This window comes from Bos javanicus, chromosome 25 (assembly GCF_032452875.1).
Source record: "Bos javanicus breed banteng chromosome 25, ARS-OSU_banteng_1.0, whole genome shotgun sequence".
In the NCBI taxonomy this organism is placed as follows: domain Eukaryota; kingdom Metazoa; phylum Chordata; class Mammalia; order Artiodactyla; family Bovidae; genus Bos; species Bos javanicus.
The window spans coordinates 21,048,869-21,070,966 of record NC_083892.1 but is presented as its reverse complement, the minus strand read 5'-3'; the positions used below and the strand labels follow the sequence as shown (position 1 = coordinate 21,070,966).

The following is a 22,098-nucleotide window of genomic DNA, read 5'->3' as shown; positions in this document are numbered from 1 at the left end:
ATGTTCGTCGTAAGTGGTTTAACCATGAATGAGGAAATCTGGAGCTCCTCCCATCTGAATGTTGTCTATTCATTTGTTCTTCAGTCTGAGGCAGCTTTTTATTGTCTCTGCTGACCAGGAACACGGGGAAGTCATTGACTGTGTGCAGGAGCTGAGCCACTCTGTGAACAAGCTCTTTGGCCTGTCTTCTGCAGCCGTTGACAGATGCATCAGATTCACCAGCGGCCTGGGGACCTGTGGCCTGCTGACAGCCCTGAAGTCCCTCTTTGCCAAGTAAGGCTGGGGAAGTGGGATCAGGGCCAGTGGCAGGGAGATATGGCCTGCTGGTGGCCCTGAAGTCCCTCTTTGCCGAGTAAGGCTGGGAGAGTGGAGTCAGGGCCAGCCTCGTGGGAGAGTGGTGTCTCCCAGTTAAAAATGCGGATGTCCGTATTCCTGCCATGAATCCTGGAGAGGCACTTGTACCTAAGCCTAAGGGGACGTCCTTAATGATGCTAAGAACATCACAGCACATTCATTATGGTGGAGCATTTAAAGCAACCAGAATGTCCACCCATTTGGAAACGGCCAAATAAGATATGGTATATTGATACTAAGGGAGTTCCTTATGAGGCAGTTAAAGTGTTAATTCTATCTACACATAACAGCAGGGATAGATGTCAAAACATACTGTTGAAGTGAATAAAAAGTTGCAGGATACAATGTAGAGTACATTTTCTGTAGCAGGGTTCAGCAAAGCTTTTCTGCCAAGGACCAGAAGATAAGTATGGTAGGCCTTGAGGGCTTTGCAGTCAATAGAGACTTTCATAGAGAATGCTTCCCCAGAAGTACAAAAGCAGCCAGAGACAACACATACCTGAGTGGATGTGGCCTTGTTCCAGTAAAACTTTGTTTACAAGAAACCAGGAGTGCCAGTTCCTATTCTGGATCCTTTTTGAAACTGTAAGTGCATTATATATTCCTATAGAATACAGGTCACCAAACTCTAGCTCATGAGCCAAGTCTGTTTTTGTAAAAGTTTTTGTAAAAGCGTTATTGGAATTCCACCAAGCCCGTTCACTTATCTGTGGCCTCTAAATCCTCCCAATGAAGTTAGAGTTGAGTAGTTAGAACAGAGACCTTGTGACTTGCAAAGCTTAATACCTGGACTTAACAGACAAAGTTCACTAAGCCCTGATGTGAAAGGTTAGGCAAAACTCAAAACACTGATTATATTTGAGGAGAGGGAGGACTAAGTTAGTAGTCATTGGAGACTTAGCTTTGTTATTTTCTGATTCTTAAAAAGGAGAATAAATTAACACATTTCTTGTGGAATTAAAAATATAAAATAAAAAAGTATATAAACATTGTGCTCAGTAGAAGAAGCCAGTCAGACAGGACCTCACGTTATATGATTCCATCTATACAAAATGTCCAGAACAGGCAAATCTATAGAGACAGACAATAGGTTAGTGGCTGCCTAGGCAGGGGATGCGGGTTCCATCCTGGGTCAGGAAGATCCCCTGGAGGAGGAAATGGCAAACCACTCCAGTATTCTTGCCTGGGAAATTGCGTAGACAAAGGAACCTGGCAGGCTGCAGTCCATGGGGTCGCAGAAGAGTCAGACGTGACTGAGCAACTACACCAAAGGGCTGGGGAGGGGGGGCATTTGGAGGAGATGCAGGATGACTGCCAAAAGGTAACAGGGTTTCTTTTAAGGCTGATGAAGCTTGTTTTAAAGTTGATTGTGGTGATGGTTGCACAACTCTGTGACTGCATAAATGACTTGTGTGATTTGTGAATTGCAAAGGCAATAAAGCCATTAGAAGAAAGAAAGAGGGAAGACCAAAATTAAATTTACTTAGAGAAAAGAAGAGGTAAGAAATTTCAGTATAAGGCTGGATTCTCTGACCTGTGCGATTGAGGTGGAAGGGCCCTTGGGAGGTTATATGCTTCAGTCTTTAGCTTACGGACGGATACATTCTCAGGCTCTGCAAGAGATCGTATTCTGGAATAAAGTTGCCTTGAGTCTCAAGAAACTCCTCGTACTGAACTGAATGCTCTTTTGCTGCCGTAAGTTTAGGGAGCCCTTGTCATTCCAGAAATACTGAACATGCCCCTGTGAGCTCTGAGGGCCCCGTGCTGTTGGTTACTGCCGTGGGCGGTCTGCACCTCCGAGGGCGGCTCACAGGAAGATACTGAGGGACAGGGGCCCTGCTCGCAGAGGGAGGGGGAGCGCGTGAGCCCAGACGGGACCTCCAGAGAGAGAAACATCAGCAACAGGTTTAATCAAATAAAAGTCACCTCTTTCTCTGCCACCAACCAGGATTTTGTGGATGAAATAATTCTTTTTGAGATCTAAAAATTTTATTATAACAAAAGTAAAATGCTTTCAAATATATATATATATTTAAATACAAAAAGGTGTAAAAAAGGAAAAGTCTTCCTTCTTTCCTGCCCATATCCTTCTCCTCAGAAGTCACAACTTTTAGTCTTTTATTTAAATATATCTAGCTGCACTGGGCCTCAGTTTCGGCATGCGGGATCTTGGTTCACTGACCAGGGATTGAACCCAGGCCCCCTGCATTGGGCTCAAGGAGTCTTAGCCTTCTCACTCTTCTCTCCAGACTTTAAAGAAAATTTGTTTGTTTATCACCTTTAACTGTTATGTCTTGACTCTCAGCTCTGAAAGGCGAGGAACTGGGCGTCCTTGAGCCTGGTCCTCTCATATCCTCTCCCCTCCCAGTTCTCGTTGGTGATGTTTTCATTTTTGGTTCTTCTATTGGTTACTTCAGTTCCTTCATTTTAAAAAGTAATGCAAATGCATATTAAAAATTCAAACTGGACCAAAGGATGTATGATAAAGCCAGATCACCTTCTCGAGAAGGGGAGGATTTGAAGCTACCAAAACAGCTGATATTTGTTTATGAAATTAGTCAGGGAAATAAGGGTGATACTGACTTGCCCAGGGTTCAAGTGGGACCTTGTTCAGTAGTGGGGGGGGAGCATGGGATGGTGTTCAGGAAGGAGGGGTAGGGAGGATGAAGGATGCAGGCAGGGCAGGAGGGTAGCCTAACCTGGACTTGGCCAGGGCTGTAGAATCCATAGTTAAAGGTGGGCTGGTACAGAGTCAGCGGCGTTCTGGCTGTGAGGGAGCCTGGGCCCGGGACGTGGAGCCCCCTGAGCTGAGATCCTGGCTCAGGCACTTAACTAGCTGGGACCTTGAGTGGGTTCATGCACCTTTCTGAGTCTTGTTATCTTTTAGTTGGGGAAACTGATGGTGATAATATCGCCTTTCTGTGTGGTTGTGAATATTGAGTGAGAAGTGAATGTGCTTAGTCGCTCAGTCAGTCTTTGCAACCCCATGGACTGTAGCCCGCCAGGCTCCTCTGTCAGTGGAATTCTCCAGGCAAGAATATTATTGGAGTGGGGATCCTTTCCCTTCTCCAGGGGATCTTCCCAACCCAGGGATCAAACCCAGATCTCCTGCATTGCAGGCAGATTCTTTACCAGCTAAGCTATCAGGGAAGGCAGTGCAGAAGACATCATTAAGTCCATTTTGAAGATGTGGAAACTAAGGCCCAAAGACACTCAGGTACTTGCCTAGATATGCAGTGCAGGTCTGTCATTGCCTCACAGCCTGTTTCTGGATGTCTCCCTTATGCCCAGGCCTGTGCTAATTCCTGGGGATACAATTATGAGCCACAGAGGGATAGTCCCTGTTCTCTCCCAGAGCTTCTAGTCTAGTGACAGCAATAAACATGAAACACATACATTAAATAAGCTATTTAGTGATACTTGGGATTTAGTGAAAAGTGGGATGTGATAAGCTATTTAGTGATAAATGGGATGAAGAAAAGTAAGTGGTATAGGTGGGAGCAAACGGCACAGTCTTCGAGGGAGGGTGTTCAGTTTGGAATCCAGTTTCATGCTTTGTTAAGGTTGGGCCCAAGCCATGGGGCTTGGCTGTTTACTCTGAATTCAAGGATTGGAGTGGGCTTCCCTGGTAGCTCAGCTGGTAAAGAACCCGCCTGCAATGCGGAAGACCCTGGTTCAATTCCTGTGTCGGGAAGATCTGCTGGAGAAGGGATAGGCTACCCACTCCAGTATTCTTGGGCTTCCCTTGTGGCTGAACTGGTAAAGAATCCGCCTGCAATGTGGAGACCTGGGTTCGATCCCTGGCTCAGGAATATCCCCTGGAGAAGGAAATGGATACCCACTCCAGTATTCTGGCTTGGAGAATTCCATGGACTGACTGTATAGTCCACAGGGTTGCAAAGAGTCGGACACAACTGAGTGACTTTCACTTTCAAGGATTTCAATGCTGCAGAAGTACCTTGTGGTATCCTAGGTATCAGTCAGGTATTATAGTGGGGCTGTGATGTTTTAAAACAGTCCTTTAAATTAGCTTCCAAAGAAATGCCTCTGTTAGGATGAGGGAGTGATTTGCGACCATCATCTGTCACCTGGTGGGTCACAGAGTTGTGGTCTTAGTGGCCGTCCCCTTCCCCCTCATCTTGAACATCTCCTAAAGCTGCTCTGCAAGATGAAAAAGACCGTCTTGTTACATAGAGACTTGTTTGTGGTCAGAGCTTTATGCGTCGTGATAACCCTTCATAGGATAGCCTCTGAAGATGCTCTCATTAGCGGTTTGTCTAAAGCTTTGTAATTCCTGGTGTCTCTAGGTCTGGAGAGTTTATGATGACACCGCTGTTAATTTTTCTTTCCCCTAGGTATGTGTCTGACTTCACTAGTACTCTTCACTCAATACGAAAGAAGTACAGACTGGATGATATTCCTCTCAACTCTCTTTTTCAAGAAGATTGGACGGCTTTTCAGAATTCCATTAGGTAAAATGGGAGTAAACATATATAAACATATATTATATATAATAGTGTATAAAAATGATAAATGTGGGGCTTTTATCTCTTTGACTGTCTCCTCCACCTCCCTCCTCTTAAAGCAAATACTTTAGACACTGCAGACAAGCCAATAAACAAACCGAAAACAAACAAAAAACAAACACCAAAAAGACCTGTCTTGCTCTTAAAATATTTTTAGAAATTCTTTAGGAACTCATCTCCTTTGGTGATTTAAGTTTTTTGTCTGGCTTGAGATTTTTTTCCCCCCTTAGCCTACAGTTTTTGCAGTAAGTTAGAGCTTTTATATTTTAGAAAATGCACAGCTGATTGTATCCTGTTTCTGGATCTAAGTGCCATAGCACTAAATGGTAAGGCAGTACTCTTTGGCCTGTAAAGAGCCATGTAAGAGTTCCATGAAAGGACTTGAGGTGACCCTCCTGAGTTGTTGTTGACAGGCTCCAGGGTAGCCTCTGTGACCTGTGGGCTGCTTGGTAGACACCCTGTTGCCCTAAACCCTGAGGTCTGATCTGAGTGTGACTGGCAGTGGCCTGAGGCATTTGGCCCTTGACATGTCCAGCCAGGGGATGCAAATGCTGGCCAGTGGCCGGATCTGACCTATGGACAAGCTTTGTTTGATCACAGGATTTAAAAAAATTTTTTTAGTTTATTTGCCAGCATGTAAAACCAGATATAACATAATCCAGCTTTCCAACATAATGTCAAAACTGGACTGTCTGGAAGCACTGGGTCTGTGTCGCCCCAAGGCCTTGACCTCTGCCTGGGGCTGGAAGCTGAAACCCCCGCTTGACTAGGTGAATGTTCTCTGTTCTCTTCTCCCACTCCTGTGAGGCCTATCAGCTGTACTATTGGCCTGCGATAAAAAGCAATCCAGAAATTTCTTTTCCTTACAACCTTTCTTCGCAGACATGTGTTCCGGAAAGGCAAGCTGCTCTCCCTCCACTTACATTCCTTGCCTGACCCCCCGGGCTAGGTAGCGTGCACAGGGTACCCGTGGCGCATATGTGTCCAATGACCATCTTACCAGGGCAAACCCAGGACCTCCCAAGACCATCTGGAATATCTCCTCATGGGCTCTGATCTGAACTTTTATTTTTTTGATGAAATTTAATGTTCCAGATGCTAATATCCCTTATCAGCTGTGGCAGCTTGGTACACCAGAAAATACTATGCACGAAGTTGTTCTGCTGTACCTGATGTGAGTGGAATATTTCACTTTCTCATAAACCTTTCTTATGATGGAATGCCTAGATATCTTGGTGATGATAGGCACTTTTAGAGAAAGTTAAAAGTTAACTAGCCCTGAGATGTTTTTAATCCTTGGATTTGTCCTGACATTATAGTTTGGTGTTGAAGGACTCAGTGGCTGGAGTTTGAGGCCTAGCATAAAATTACTCGGAAATTAAATGAATATTAAATTCAGACATGATGATCATTCAGGCTTATCTCTCAGAAACAAATGGATTAAACTCATCTGCCTTTCATGTGATCAGAATGGAACATAATTCTAATATCAAAACAGTTTTCTCTTCTATGCCTGGCAAATAGCAGGCATCTCGCAAACATTAAATTATGAATTTTGGTTTTTAAATTTTAGAGACAAAAGATTTCCAACCCATTTTTTGTTTGTTTCTGTTTTTTTTTTTTTTTTTTGGTCACACTACAAAACTTGTGGGATCCTAGTTCCCTGACCAGGGATGGAACCCAGGCCCTCAGCAGTGGAAACTCAAGTCCTAACCACTGAGCCACCAGGGAATTCCCTCCAACCCATTTTCTCAAAGACAAAAACCAAAAGCAACTTCAGTATTTTGTGTGCGTGCTAAGTTGCTTCAGTTGTGTCTCTTTGCAACCCTATGGACTGTAGCTGGCCAGACTCTTCTGTCCATGGGATTCTTCATGTAAGAATACTGGAGCAGGTTGCCATGCCCGCCTCAAGGGGATCTTCCTGATCCAGGGATCAAAGCTGGATCAGATCTTTTAGGTCTCCTTCATTGGCAGGTGGGCTCTTTACCACCTGCACCACCTTGTATTTTGGGACATGTTAAATTATTTCAGATCACGTTGGATAGAGTTGTGATTCATAGCAGGGAGACCCGTGACAGAGGAGTATCAGAAAGGACCAGAATTTCTCTTTTACGTGAATTACTAATAAATGAAACATTTCAGGTCAGCCCTCTAAGTGGGCTTCCCTGGTGACTCAGACCGTAAAGGTAAAGAATCTGCCTGCAGTGCAGGAGACCCATGTTTGATCCCAGAGTTGGGAAGATCCCCTGAAGAAGGAAATGGCAACCCAGTCCAGTATCCTTGCCTGGGAAATCCCATGGACAGAGGAGTCTGGCAGGCCTCCAGTCCATGGGGTTGTGAGGAGTCTGACGCGACTGAGCTCAAAGGATTAACTGCTTTCCCACAACCCAGCACACAACCAAAAGGGTTGAATAGTTAGAATTTTTATGAATGAGACAATGTTTGTCCTGTAAATGTCAGCATTCCAGATGCTTAAACTTGAAGTGCTTTTTGTTTTGTTTAGGATAATAGCCACCTGTGGAGAGCTCTTAAGGCAATGTGGGGACTTCGAGCAGCAGCTGGCAAACAGGTAGGAGGGGCCTGGGGGTGGGTCCCTGGGCCCAGGTTTAGGGAAGAACTTGATTGAGTACACAGCACAGTCTGACGCCTCAGCGCTCCAGGGCTCTCTGTACCTAGGATACGAGGTGTCAGTATTGTCACCATTCAGCATTTATTGAGCATCTAAAAGGAGCAAGGCCTGCTTGGCAGCGGGCACGTAATTTTAGTTAGATATGAAAGTCTCAGCCTAATTGAGGAAAACAGTACATGCTATCTCCAAATTATCAGTGGGCTGGGTTCCTGCTGCATATGTGAGTCAGTTATTGGAAATTGAAATAAATTTCGCCATAGAAATGGTGTTCAAAGCAGTGGTGAAGTCCCCTTGGCCAACCTACAGAATCGGGCTGAACCGGGCCAGCCTGCCATCTGGGTTCTGCCCCAGGATTCTGTGTTGCAAAGTGGGTGTGTGGCAATGAGGACTTCTGGGGTGGGGTCTGGAAGGTCCCTTCTGTCCCTTTCTCTATTCTGATACCTGCCCCGAAGGGACCCCTCAGAGGGCTCCAGCTGCCCAGATGCTCTTGTTTTTTTCTTTCCGCACAATCTCATTGCCTCAGTGCAGCTGGGTTCTCTGTTCTGCAGTTGTTCAGGGGAAGAAGTCTGAACTCAGGTGGTGTGAGGGCCTAGCATCTGTCCCTTCCCCTCTTTCTGGAATAATTCTTCATTGTCCTAAAGTCATCTCTGCAAGAGGGACTTTCTGGCAGTGGTACAAAGTGAAAAGCAAGCCGAGACCTCGGACCGGATGGACGGTAGGGGCGAACTGCTGGGGAAGGAGGTCAGACCGCCCTTGGGGTCAGGGCCCTGAGCTGGTCATTTCTTCTCACCACTTTTGGTCTTCTTTCATTTCTGACCCCATGGATTGCCTTCAAGTCGCAAGACTTTTCATGATGGTTCTCATTATGGGGAAAGTCTTGCTAGGGGTGGGGGGTGGGGTGGGGTGGAATGAGCAGCTATTGCGGTTCATGACTCCCAAACAACCCAGCACAGAGGTTATGTGGCTTCCTGGAACAAATAAAACCAGGGCATCACAGGCATACAATGGAGTGTGTGTAAATAATATAAATGATGACGTGAACGCGCCCTTCCTCCCTACTCCCACGCACACTTACGCTCACATTCATATGCGGGTGTGTATATACACACACACATGGAGAAGGCAATGGCACCCCACTCCAGTACTCTTGCCTGGAAAATCCCATGGACGGAGGAGCCTGGTAGGCTACAGTCAGACACGACTGAGCGACTTCACTTTTACTTTTCACTTTCATGCATTGGAGAAGGAAACGGCAACCCACTCCAGTGTTCTTGCCTGGAGAATCCCAGGGACGGGGGAGCCTGGTGGGCTGCCGTCTAGCGGTCGCACAGGTCGGACACAACTGAAGTGACTTAGCAGCACACACACACACACACACACACACACACACACACACATACATGGTGAAGGGAGCCTCTGGTGGAGGGTAATTAGGTCTGGGTTCACAAATGGCCTGTACAAAACGTGAACAGTTTACATTTACATGTTCAAAAGAAAAACATGTAGCTTATATTTTCTTAATTACGGTAGTAATTACAGTGGGTACAACTCATTGCACAAATTAAAAGTTCACAAGTATTCAAAGTAAAAACTGAAAATCTCCTCACCTTGAAAATTCTTCAGAAGAAACAGTTACAGCCCTCCACCCCTGTCACATTTGTTGAGCTCTGACATTAAGAACCTCATCGAGTTAACTCATCAGTCATCCCAGGGGGCACAAAACCCCCATTTTTACACATGAAGAGACGTTGAGGCATAGAATTTGACACAGGTAATAGCTTCTTTTAGAAAAAATTAATTATTTATTTTTGGCTGTGCTGGGTCTTCGTGGCTGTATGGGTTTTTCTCTAGTTGTGGCAAGTGGGGGCTCCTCTCTAGTTGCAGTGCTCAGGCTTCTCATTGCGGTGGCTTTTTTTGTTGTGGGGCATGGGCTCTGGAGCACAGGCTTAATAGTTGTGGCGTATGGGCTTAGTTGTTCTGTTGTATATGGGTTCTTCTTGAATCAGGGATCAAATCCGTGTCTCCTGCATTGGTGGGCGGATTCTTTACCACTGAGCCACCAGGGAAGCCGCAGTAATAGCTTTTTAAGTAAAATAAATTATTTGTGGAAAGAGCTGTGTCTGAGGTGATGCAAGTAAGAGGCGGTGTTTGAACGGGGATGTCAGCTGAGTCATCCTGAGTGCATGTCACACCCACACCGTCCTTCCTCAGAGATGGGTGTCCGTCCTTAGACTTGTGTTTCTCTGCGTGCATATCAGAAGTTTTACCATATCAGAACATACAGGCTTGCCTTAATCTTTTAATGAAGATGAATATTACATTCTAAAGGGCAAGGAAGGATCTGGTTAAGAAGATGCACTGGGCATTCATAGATAGGTAAAGAGCGAGCTCCTGTAACTGCACCCCAGCGACGCTGAGTGCCTAGCCCGAGCTCTCTGGCGTGATGAGAACAGATTGAATGTATCCAGGGGAGCCTTTTTACGAGGTGGCGTCATTCTGGAAGCACTGAGCCTGGAAAGGGAAACGAGTAACAGCCACCATCTGTATTCCAATCAGGGAGCCCAAGTGTGTGGCGGCTGCCTGTAAAGCTTATCTTATCTCCTCATCAATTTCACCTGCAGAGCCCAGACTATGACTTAGGACCACTCCCCTGGGGTGGCAGCCGTGGTAGCTCGAAACACTCCAGATTACTTGAGCGACGAGTGACACTGGCTACCGGGCTTTTAGAGATCACCTAGGCAGGTGATCATTTTGACAAGGATCATTTTGTGACTTACGGGCTGAGTGAAGCAAGACTGAGTTGGGTGTCACCCAAGGAGTTCTCTTGAACTCGGGTGACACTCAGGGAGGTTGCCGTGGCTTCTCTATACTTTTATGGTGCCCACTACCGATTTTTGGCACAGTGGCATTTTCACTGGGACACGGCTTTAGTAGGGTAGTTCAGTGGGGTGATGAGGTTTGGAGAATCCAGAATAAATGTACACACTTCCCTGGCTGAGGTGTGGGCAGCAGCTTTTCAAGAAAAGGAGATGCGTTGAGGAAGTAGGTGGAATTGGGATGTTCGTCCCTCCCTCCTTATCATGTGTGGACTTAACTGCCTTCTCCTGGCATGGCAGGTAGCCCAGCACTGGCAAATACTGGGCTTTCCTGTTAATCTCTGAGCTTCTGGGCAGGCTCTGTTGTATTTAATCATCTGAAAGCACCAAAGCTAGCTTAGAGCCCATCACAACATGAGAAAATGTTTCTTTTTTTAAAAAATGTATTTGTTTTTGGCTTCACTGGGTCTTTGTTGCTGTGCAAGGTCTTTCTCCAGTTGTGGAGAATGTGGGGCTTCTCTTGTTGCAGAGCATGGACTCTAGGGCACATGGGCTGTCTAGTTATGGCCAGCAGGCTTCCACTCCATGGCATGTGGAATCTTCCTGGATCAGGGATTGAACCCATGTCTCCTACACTGGCAGGTGGATTCTTAACCACTGGACCACCAGGGAAGTCTGAAAATGTTTCTTAATGAATGAGGAAATCAAGTTTTCATTTTTGCATTGTTTGGTTCACAATGCTGGGAAATACATATAACAGGACATCAGAGTCTAATGATGAGATCATCTCATGGTGACTGGTTGACGTGGAGGCTAGGGAGGAATGCCGTTATTTCCTTAGGGCTGGAGCTGTGTTTATTCCAACGTTTAAAAATATTGGATTTGGTTTTTATTGTACAGCACACTATTAAGACATTTTAAACTGTTATCTGTAATATTTGAAACATTCCTGGTGTAACTTCTTTTCTTCAACTTGGATGGCAGAATGATGCCACTTGCTAGCTGCCTGAGACTGAAACATGAACTGCAGTAACCCTGAGAAGGAGAGCTCACTTCCTGGAGGGAAGAGATGAAAGCTCAGCTCTCAACTCCCTGCTCACCAAATCTAGGGCCACAGGTCATTCACAGAATAATTATGGAACACCTGTTCTGTGCCCAGCACTGTGCTTTTGTTATTCAGTACTCAGTCTTGTCCTCCTCTTTGCGACCCCACGGACTGCAGCATGCCAGGCTCCCCTGTCCTTCACCGTCTCCTGGAGCTTGCTCAAACTCATGTCCATTGAGCCGGTGATGCCATTCAACCATCTCATCCTCTGTTGTCCCCTTCTCCTCCTGCCTTCAATCTTTCCCAGAACCAGGATCTTTTCTAATGAATCTGCTCTTCCCATCAGGTGGCCAAAGTATTGGAACTTCAGCTTCAGCATCAGTCCTTCCAATGAATATTCAGTGAATTTCCTTTAGGATGGACTGATTTGTTCTCCTTGCAGTCCAAGGGACTCTCAAGAGTCTTCTCCAACACCGCAGTTTAAAAGCGTCAGTTCTTTGATGCTCAGCCTTCTTTGTCAGTATATAACTACTGGAAAACCCATAGCATTGACTGTACGGATCTTTGTCGGTAAAATAATGTCTCTGCTTTTTAATATGCTAAGTTTGTCATAGTTTTTCTTCTTTTAATTTCATGGCTGCAGTCACCATCTGCAATGTCTTTGGAGCCAAAGAAAATCAAGTCTATCACTGTTTCCATCGTTTCCACATCTGTTTGCCGTGAAGTGATACTGGGTGCCATGATCTTAGCTTTTTGAATGTTGAGTTTTAAGCCAGCTTTTTCACTCTGCTCTTTCACTTTCATCAAGAGGCTTTTGAGTTCCTCTTCACTTTCTGCCATAAGGGTGGTGTCATCTGTGTATCTGGGTTATTGATATTTCTCCCTGCAATCTTGATTCCAGCTTGTGCCTCATCCAGCCCGGCATTTTGCATGATGTACTCTGCATAGAAGTTAAATAAGCAACGTGACAATATATAGCCTTGACGTACTCTTTTCCCAATTTGGAACCGGTCCATTGTTCCATGTCCGGTTCTAACTGTTGCTTCTTGACCTGGATACACATTTGGCAGGAGACAGGTAAGGTGGTCAGGTATTCCCAGCTCTTTAAGAATTTTCTAGTTTGTTGTGATCCACACAGTCAAAGGCTTTAGTGTAGTCGATGAAACATAAGTAGATGTTTTTCTGGAATTCTCTTGCTTTTTCTATGATCCAGTAGATGTTGGCAATTTGATCTTTGGTTTCTCTGCCTTTTCTAAATCCAGCTTGAACATCTGTCTGAAAGTTCTTGGTTGCTGTACTGTTGAAGCCTCGCTTGGAGAATTTTGAGCATTATTTTGCTAGTGTGTGAGATGAGTGCAGTTGTGCAGTAGTTTGAACATTCTTTGGCATTGCCTTTTTTGGGATTGGATTTAAAACTGACCTTTTCCAGCCCTGTGGCCATTGCTGAGTTTTCCAAATTTGCTGGCATATTGAATGCAGCACCTTCACAGCATCATCTTTCAGGATTTGAAATAGCTCAGCTGGAATTTCATCACCTCCACTATCTTGTTTGTAGTGATGCTCTCTAAGGCCCACTTGACTTCACATTCCAGGATGTCTGGCTCTAGGTGAGTGATCACACCATTGTGATCATCTGAGTCATGAAGATCTTTTTTGTATAGTTCTTCTGTGTATTTTTGCCACCTCTTCTTAAATCTTCTGCTTCTGTTAGGTCCCTACCATTTCTGTCCTTTATCGAGCCCATCTTTGCATGAAATGTTCCCTTGGTATCTCTAATTTTCTTGAAGAGATCTCTAGTCTTTCCCATTCTACAGTTTTTTCCTCTGTTTCTTTTCATTGATCACTGAGGAAGGCTTTCTTACCTCTCCTTGCTATTCTTTGGAACTCTGCATTCAAATGGGTATATCTTTCCTTTTCTCCTTTGCTTTTCACTTCTCTTCTTTTCACAGCCATTTGTAAGACCTCCTCAGACAGCCATTTTGCTTTCTTGCATTTCTTTTTCTTGGGGATGGTCTTGATCCCTGTCTCCTGTACAGTGTTACAAACCTCCGTCCATAGTTCATCAGGCACTCTATCAGATCTAGGCCCTTAAATCTATTTCTCACTTCCACTGTATAATCATAAGGGATTTGATTTAGGTCATACCTGAATGGTCTAGTGGTTTTCCCTACTTTCTTCAATTTAAGTCTGAATTTGGCAATAAAGAGTTCATGATCTGAGCCTCAGTCAGCTCCCAGTCTTGTTTTTTCTGACTGTATAGAGCTTCTCCATCTTCAACTGCAAAGAATATAATCAATCTGATTTTGGTATTGACTATCTGGTGATGTCCATGTGTAGAGTCATCTCTTGTGTTGTTGGAAGAGGGTGTTTGCTATGACCAGTGTGTTCTCTTGGCAAAACTCTGTTAGCCTTTGCCCTGCTTCATTTTCTACTCCAAGAGCAAAGTTGTCTATTACTTCCTACTTTTGCATTTCCAGTCCCCTGTGATTAAAGGACATCTTTTTTTAGTGTTAGTTCTAGAAGGTCTTGTAGGTCTTCATAGAACCAGTCAGCTTCAGCTTCTTCAGCATTACTGATCAGGGCATAGACTTGGATTACTGTGATATTGAATGGCTTGCTTTGGAAATGGACAGAGGTCGTTCTGTTGTTTTTGAGACTGCACCCAAGTACTGCATTTAGGACTCTTTTGTTGACTGTGAGGGCTCCTCCATTTCTTCTAAGGGATTCTTGCCCGTGGTGGTAGACATAACTACTTGGCTAAGTGCTGGGAATTCAGAGATGAACACTTGGTGTGTTTCAGCCTCACCATCTGATGGAGAGGAATGGGACAGCATGTGCTAAATGTGTAAGAGGTGAGAGGCTGGTGAGGTCAGAGGACTGAGGCCTGAGGGGTACGATTCGGCACAGGAGAGCAGTCCCTGTAGAAGGGGTAGGATCTTTCCAGGGGCACCAGGGAGGGGAGAGCATTTCAGATCACAGCAGCATGTGAGCAAGACATGCAGGGGCCTGAAGCATGGTGTGTGGGCTGAGCTGGGGGCGGTTGGCATGGGAATGGGAATGTCTATAAGCATATAGGGGCTCCAGTGATGGAGGGCCCTGGGTGCCATGCCAGGCGTGTTTAGTTTTATCTTGTGGGACACTGGCAGGTCTTTGGGGAAAAGATAAAATCAGATTTGCATTTAGAAGAGATCATCCCAGTAACCCTCAGAGGACAGATTAAATGAAGCAAGGAAGGGACGGCCACTGTGATCCAGACTTGAAAGTAAGGCAGTGGCAGGGACAGGCCACGGTTCCATAGAAGAAAGACCCGGCCAGAATGACCTGTGGGCATAAGAGACAGGGAAAACTGACTTGACCTTAATGGCAGAGGCAGGTAGCTGCTTGTGTCAGCTCTGGCTCCTGAGACGGATCCTGTCCCCAGCATTTGTTTGCAGATTCAGGCATTCCTTGATGAAGTCATGGGATTTGTTTTTGAAGAAGTAAGTGCCTGAAAGCTGCCATGTCCAACTTCCGTGTCCATTCAGGAGGAATGGAGCAAAGGTTTTCAGCGTCCATCAAGGGAGGTCATCTTCAGTAGATACAGAGAGTCTACTCCCCAAGCCATGCTAGAGGTTGATCATCCCATAGAACCTCCCAGCAGGCTTTGTTCCTTCTCAGGAAAGCGCCAGCCTTCCTCAATATGTCTCTCTAAACTGCAGAGTAAGCTTTATGGTGCTGATAAGCACAAGCAGTGCACAAGCCCAGTGTGTATGAGAGTGTGAGTCCTGTGGGTAGAGTTGTGCAGGGAGCTCCAGGGACGAGCTGTCCCACTCCCAAGTCTAGTGCCTCCATGACCTTTAGACTGGTGGCTCCCTCGGCTTTGACCATTCCAAAGAGATGCTCACAGAGCTCATATGTAGGAAGTGCACAGTGTTCCGGATTGCAGTGAATTGACAGCTGCCCTGAGGCTGGGCGTCGTATTAGGACGACGTCATATTCTGTTAGTGTGTTAAAACAGGAAATGAAAACGTCTGGTGTTTATCGTGCACCTGACGTCCAGCTCCCTCCCGAAGGATGCGTGGCATCTGTGTGCCTCATGAGGAGGTCCTGGGATTCAGGGAGGAGCATGAATGCTCCAGGAAGGAAGTTCCATACACGTGGCTCAGGGCATAATGGCCATCACTTTCGTTACAGGATTTTGTCCACAGCTGGGAAGTATCTCTCTGACTCCTTCAGCCCTCGGAGCCTGACCGGTTTTCAAGATAGCATCTTGACAGACAAGAAGAGCTCTGCCAAGAACCCATGGCAAGAATATAATTACCTCCAGAAAGATAGCCCTGCCGAATATGGCAGTTTAATGGAAATACTTTATACCCTCAAGGTATGAGACCAGACTGATGGCATTCTTGCACTCTTGAAAGCTTTTCCCTTGTCACTCACCCTTTCCCTAACCCGGCTGCTCTGCCCCCTGTGTGTGGGCCCAGAGTTGTGGCAAAGCCTGCTCCCATGTCTCTGTCTCAGTTATGTTGGGGTTTTAAGAGGCCGAGCAACTAAACCAGAGTCGAAGCAACTGAAGCACAGTTGTAGGAGTCAGATTAACGGAGCTTTCTTACTGAAAGATAGGTTGGAGAATGCAGCTCTAGATCTGTAGCCAAATGAGCTTGCCATTCTTCCCCCAGAGTTAACTTGTCAGCAGGGTGGGCTGAGCTGGACGGCCCTGGACCTCCACACAGGGACAGAAGCTGGGAAGGTGGCCCCCAACCCAGCAGCCAGGGGAGGAGCAAGGGTAGAGAGAAGCCAGGCACGAGCACCCCCTCCCCCAGTGCAAGCTTCTCCATGTGGCAGCACAAGGACGTGGGAATCAGTGTTAGATTTGTTTGTCTGCCATAAAACTGACCTTGACTTTGAGCTTTGGGCCCCCATGGGGTCCAGTGGCAGAGCACCCTCCTGACAAATGGAATGAGCCATAGGCTCCCTGAGAATGACCCGAGGTTCTTAGTGGTCCATGGCATCCTTTCCAGAAACTTCCTCCCCGCCACCCCCAGTCTGATTTGAATCTCAGTCTCTTGGTGATAAGTAGAGGAGATAGTACTGTTCCCAGAGCACCAAATTCAATCTGAAATTATCTATTTGGGCCTCGCACTCTGGAGGTGAGTGCACAGTGGCCCTCAGAATGTGCCTGACGCTTCAGCGTTGGCCCCTGAAGGGTCTCCCCCGCCCCTGCACCTTGACCCACTACCTGGCTGCGTTTGAGCTTGACAAACACTTCTCAGAGCCATTCTGCAAGTTCACTCATCCATGCTCTGTGATTAGGTTAAAGCAGCTCCGTTTATCTTTATTGCTGATCTGATTTATGTCTGTTTGTCGTAATCGGTTCACTAATAATAGCAAAACGAAGGTTACATTTTCCACCTTTGTATTTTCTCAGGCTATTTGGAAAACCTTGGGACTCACACAGCGGGGTGGGGGGTGCATGCTGTGGTGTACGGCTGAGAGTAATTGACTTGACCTCCCTGGGAATCAGGGCTCTGCCCATCACTCTTGTTTCTACTTGACACGTCTCATCATTTTTTTTCCTTTCTTCTGTACCCCCGAGGGACAGTCACAGGTTACTTTTTCGTAAACTGTCACTCCATGAGCTGATATTAGCTTAAGTGCATCAGAATCACCTGGAAAGTGAATGAACAATATCCAGACTTGGTGGTTCAAGCAGATCCTGGGTGTCTGTGACTCAGCGTGTCCCCAGGGGGTCCCGAGCACAGCCAGGATCGGAAACCATCGCTGTCAAGAACCCTCTTGCTGTTTTCCTTTCGGTGGCTTTTCAAAATGTTTAGCTCATCCCTCGTTACATTCAGGGCCTAACAACCTGCCTTCTGCATTTTCTTGTCTTAGGAAAAAGGGTCGAGTAACCACCACCTGCTCTCTGCGTCGCGATCGGCTCTGACTCGGCTTAACCAGCAGGCGCACCAGCTGGCTTTCGATTCGGTCTTCCTGCGCATCAAACAGCAGCTGCTCCTCATTCCCAAGATGGATGTGAGTCTCCCACCAACCAGCCAACGCTGCCTCTCACCTGCTATGCCGGACCTATCTTCCCTTTCCCGAGCCTTAGGAGGGGCCCGCTTTGACTCTCCTGGGCTAGAAGCCTCACTGCAGGGTCATTGTTCCCTTGTAATTCATTGTTTAGCATGACTGTCTTGTGTGTGTGTGTATATATATACATATTTTTTTTTTTTTTTTTCCTGTTCCCAAACAATTTATTCTTCTTACGGGTTACATAACAGATCATCACTAACCCCTGCCAAGGGGCTGTCTCATCTTAATAGTAGTCACTGCGATGCTGTGGTTTCAGATTGTTTTTTGGGATTATTCCTCTTGCTTGATTAACTTTCACCATTTGGAGAAGCTTACCTGTGGCCTCTCAGGGGGAAGCAAGGGAGCTTATGTGCCATTGGATAGGCTAGGGCTGCTCAGAGGAGCTATCTGATGAGGTCGAGTTGTTCTTATGCCAGATGTTTGTGGAGACTTCGTTCTGGAACTTTACCCAGGAGAGTGCCTTACCGGGGTGTGGTCTGGTGTTTTTGAGGGGAGTTTGAAGGGTAATGCTCTTTTCTATCTTTGATACTCTTGCTGTTTGGTTATTCTTGGAATGCCTTCCTCCCTTTTCTCTTCTCTGCTTGTCCTTATTACTTTTCAAGGAATTGCCCCTCAGTCCTCTATTTTCTCTACTGGCTCTTGACTTTCTCTGGGTCCAGATCTCAGGTTTCCTTTCAGATTTCTGAGACAGTCCCCTGATTAATTTTTCTTATGGACTTCTCAAGTCTATTTGGATTTGGCTTTTTTATCATTCTTCCTTGTTCTCTTTTTGGTGATTAGGATTTTTTAAAAGATAATTTTTTGGGGGACTTCCCTGACGGCTAAGACTCCTCACTCCCTTTGCAAGGGGCCTGGGTTTGATCCCTGGTGAGGGAATTAGATCCTACATGCTGCACCTCAGACCTGGCACAGCCAAAATAAATAATGAATGAAAGAAAGAGAGAAAGATAGTTTTTGGGGAAGGACCCATTTATGGGCTTTTGCTCACCAATAGATCCTTTGCTTTCTGCTGTCCCCTGGAAAATATACTAGATCGGGAGCTGAGGGCCACTCACTCATTCACTGTATGATTTGGTCAAGTCTTGTGCAAAATGCCATGAGATCTTTTCTAACCAGATCTTACATTGCTACCATGGGTGGGGTGGGGTTGCGTGTCGGGTTGGTGGTGTGGTGGCTATTGCTGTCACATCCTAGCAGAAGTGATGTCACCATAGCTATACCCAGACAGCCACGTGTGGTCTTGCTGGATCACGTGGCTGAGGCTGTTAGAGCATCTCCTTATCCTTAAAATGGGGATACAGTGATGCTCATCATATGAATATGTGAAGATTAAGTGAGGTTTCATATATGATAGAATTTAGCAGAGTCCCATCACAGAGTAGTTGCTGAATAAGTAGTGGTTTTCTTTTTTTCTGCGATTATCAGTTTTTAAGAGTAATGATAGTTTTTAAACATAAAAATTACTCATTTTTCAGAAATTCAAACAAAACAGGAAAGTACAAGGAATAAAAGCAATAAACCCCTTCAAGGTACCTCCATCCAGAAATCATCAAGCCAGACATATCTTCCTGTCTGTTCACATGCTGAGGGCTGGGTGGGCATTGATAGATAGATGGTCCACAGGAAGAAATGGAATTGTACTACTCATGCTGATTTTTAAAAAAAAATCAAATGTGTGCAACATAGATTTTATTTGACTTTAGAAAACAAAGATAAATGAACCAAAGGAATGGTTGAACTTGAGATAATAGTTTCTTCACCATGAAAGGTATCAGTTCCCAGAAGATCTCCGCAAGATCAAGAAAGATTATAAAAACACCTGATAGATGGAGTCACTGTTTTTGTTAATCACGTTTCCATTTTAGATAGATACTAGCATTGATTCCGGAAAAGGCAATGGCAACCCACTCTAGTACTCTTGCCTGGAAAATCCCATGGACGGAGGAGCCTGGTAGGCTGCAGTCCATGGGGCCACTAAGAGTTGGACACGACTGAGCGACTTCACTTTCACTTTTCACTTTCACGCATTGGAGAAGGAAATGGCAACCCACTCCAGTGTTCTTGCCTGGAGAATCCCAGGGACGGGGGAGCCTGGTGGGCTGCCGTCTATGGGGTCGCACAGAGTCAGACACGACTGAAGCGACTTAGCAGCAGCAGCAGCATTGATTCACTTGCCCTGAAAGCCGATGGGATTAGCATTCCTTCCGTCTCTCATCTCCCTTCCCCAACCTTCCAGGTTTGGTTGTTTTTTTGTTTTGGTTGTTTTTATCATTTTTATTTTGTCAGAGGTTAAAAAATCTCGGCCTTCTCTTCTGAAGCCTCAGTTCTGCCAGTTACCTAGTCTTCTTCGCCACTGAGCCGGGCTGGGCGCCTCCACCATCCTTTCCCCTCTACTTCTGCATTCCACACTCATTGTTCTGCCCCGTCCTCCGTTGCCTGATCTCACCTTCTCATTCAGGCCTCACCGCAAGGGTTCGGGCGCTGGGAACGGATGCAGGCAGCTGGGGATCAGGGGGAGTTCTCCCAGTGCGCCCGCAAGAAAGCACACAATGCAAAGGCAAACACTTTCGGCCTTAAGGATTTGAAAATGAAACCCTGGCCATTAAATGTTTGTTTTTAATGTTTGCTGGTAAATTGTGTTGCCCTTGTCCATTACAAGAATATAAACCAACACCATATTCCCTTTCAAGATAGGCTGTTGAAGTTTACTTTCGTTACCTGGTTAGAAAAGCCCCTTTGAAGGAAATTTTGAGTTGAAAAATAATCTGCACCATTTCCTTATTGACCTCTTCGGGTCCACCCCCTCTGCCCACTGTTTCAGGCCCTCCCACATCAGTCCACCCTGTCTCGCCCTTATTCCCAAGTACTTTTCCACTCTGGCTCTTCTTCCCCTCCACCCTCATCTTAGCCACCCTCCTCCTCTGTGAAGCCTTCCCAGGGCCTACAGCCCACGGTGCTTGTCCTTTAGATGCTGTGCCCTTTCCCCACGACTCAGCCCTGGCTCCTGGCCACTCCCCTCTCTGCCCGCCCTGGCCTTCACCACCTCTGCTCCCTCGCTGAGCCCCTCTTTGCCAAGACTCTACCACCAGGTTGCATGGTTGCTTCTTTCTAAATCTGTCTCCATCTGTTTCCATGGCCACTGCCCTGGTTTGGGTTCTTGTCGTCTCTGAATTGTTTCTTGAGCCTCTCCACCTACAGTCCTTCTGAGATTTGCTGCATCAGTCTTCATAAAGCATCGCTCTGATTTTGTCTCTGCACATTCAGATCCCTTCCCTGGCTCCTCACAGTCAATGTGATCGTCTATTTTTAAAAACTTTTTATTATGGGAACATTCCCTACATATATGCAAGAGTAGAGGGAAGAGTGTAATAAACTGTGCGTCTTCATCACCCTGCTTTGACACTGACCAACTCTTGGCTATCCTGTGTCATATATACCTCCTTATCTAAAATAAGAGCTCTAGGGACTGCCCTGGTGGCACAGTGGATAAGAATCCACCTGCCAGTGCAGGGGACACGGGTTTGATCCCTGGTCTGGGAAGATCGATGAAGCCTGTGCACCACAGCTGCTGAGCCCATGCTCTGGACCCTGTGCTCCGCAACAAGAGAAACCGCCTCAGTGAGAAGCCTGCACTCCACAACACAGAGTAGCCCCTGCTTGCCACAACCGGAGAAAGCAAAGTAACAAGGACCCAGCGTAGCCAAAAATAAATAAATAGAACTCTCAAAATAATCACAATACCATGCTGCTGCTGCTGCTGCTAAGTCGCTTCAGTCGTGTCCGACTCTGTGCGACCCCAGAGACAGCAGCCCACCAGGCTCTGCCATCCCTGGGATTCTCCAGGCAAGAACACTGGAGTGGGTTGCCATTTCCTTCTCCAATGCATGAAAGTGAAAAGTGAAAGTGAAGTCGCTCAGTTGTGTCCGACTCTTCACGACCCCATGGACTGCAGCCCACCAGGCTCCTCCGTCCATGGGATTTTCCAGGCAAGAGTACTGGAGTGGGGTGCCATTGCCTTCTCCATAAGCATCCCTAAAAAGAAAATTAAAAACAATTCCTTAATGTCATCAATTAATGTTCAAATTTCTGATTGTCTTATAAATGTCATGATTTGAATCAGGATCCAGACTAGCTCCACACATTGGTGGGTATGTCTTTTATATCTCTTTTGAGACGTAACAGGTTACCTTCTCATCTCTCTCTCTCCCTCCCTTCCTCCTTCCTTGCCTCTTTCTCTTTTCTCTCACTCTCGTTTCCCCTTTTCTTAGCCTGGTGTTCACACTGTGCATTCTCCTTCCAACCTTTCCTCTCTGCACCTCATGCGTCCTCTGGCCAGCCCTTTCTCTAGCCACCTTGGGCTCCTGTTCCTCTGAACTCTTATTGTATAAAATCGACATCCACCACTGAGAACTCCTGAAGTGGAAGCCTGTGTGTGTGTGTGTGTGTGTGTGTGTAGGTGTAGGGGGTCTAGGCTAGGAATGTGTCAGGGGGTCTCGATTCCCTAGGGAGAGCAAGAACCAAGATCAGCCATTTCTTTGTCTCTCCCTACAAAGCCTGGTACAGCACAGGCACTCAGTGTGCGTGCCTGATCCATGTGTCCCTCCCTGTGGGGTGGGAGTTAACTGAAAAAATGTAGGATATTTTGAAATGAAAGGA

General features: G+C 46.1%; 1 protein-coding gene across 2 annotated transcripts in view; it reads left to right on the top strand.

Moving 5' to 3' along the window:
• The window catches only part of COG7 (component of oligomeric golgi complex 7), a 90,928-nt gene that overhangs the window by 46,698 nt on the left and 22,132 nt on the right, over positions 1-22,098 (top strand). For both annotated transcript variants that reach the window (XM_061401420.1, XM_061401418.1), the window contains exons 9-13: positions 119-273; positions 4,710-4,826; positions 7,384-7,449; positions 15,544-15,730; positions 17,242-17,382. In XM_061401420.1, coding sequence (XP_061257404.1) covers positions 119-273; positions 4,710-4,826; positions 7,384-7,449; positions 15,544-15,730; positions 17,242-17,382 — 666 coding nt within the window. The remainder of the gene's footprint in view (positions 1-118; positions 274-4,709; positions 4,827-7,383; positions 7,450-15,543; positions 15,731-17,241; positions 17,383-22,098) is intronic.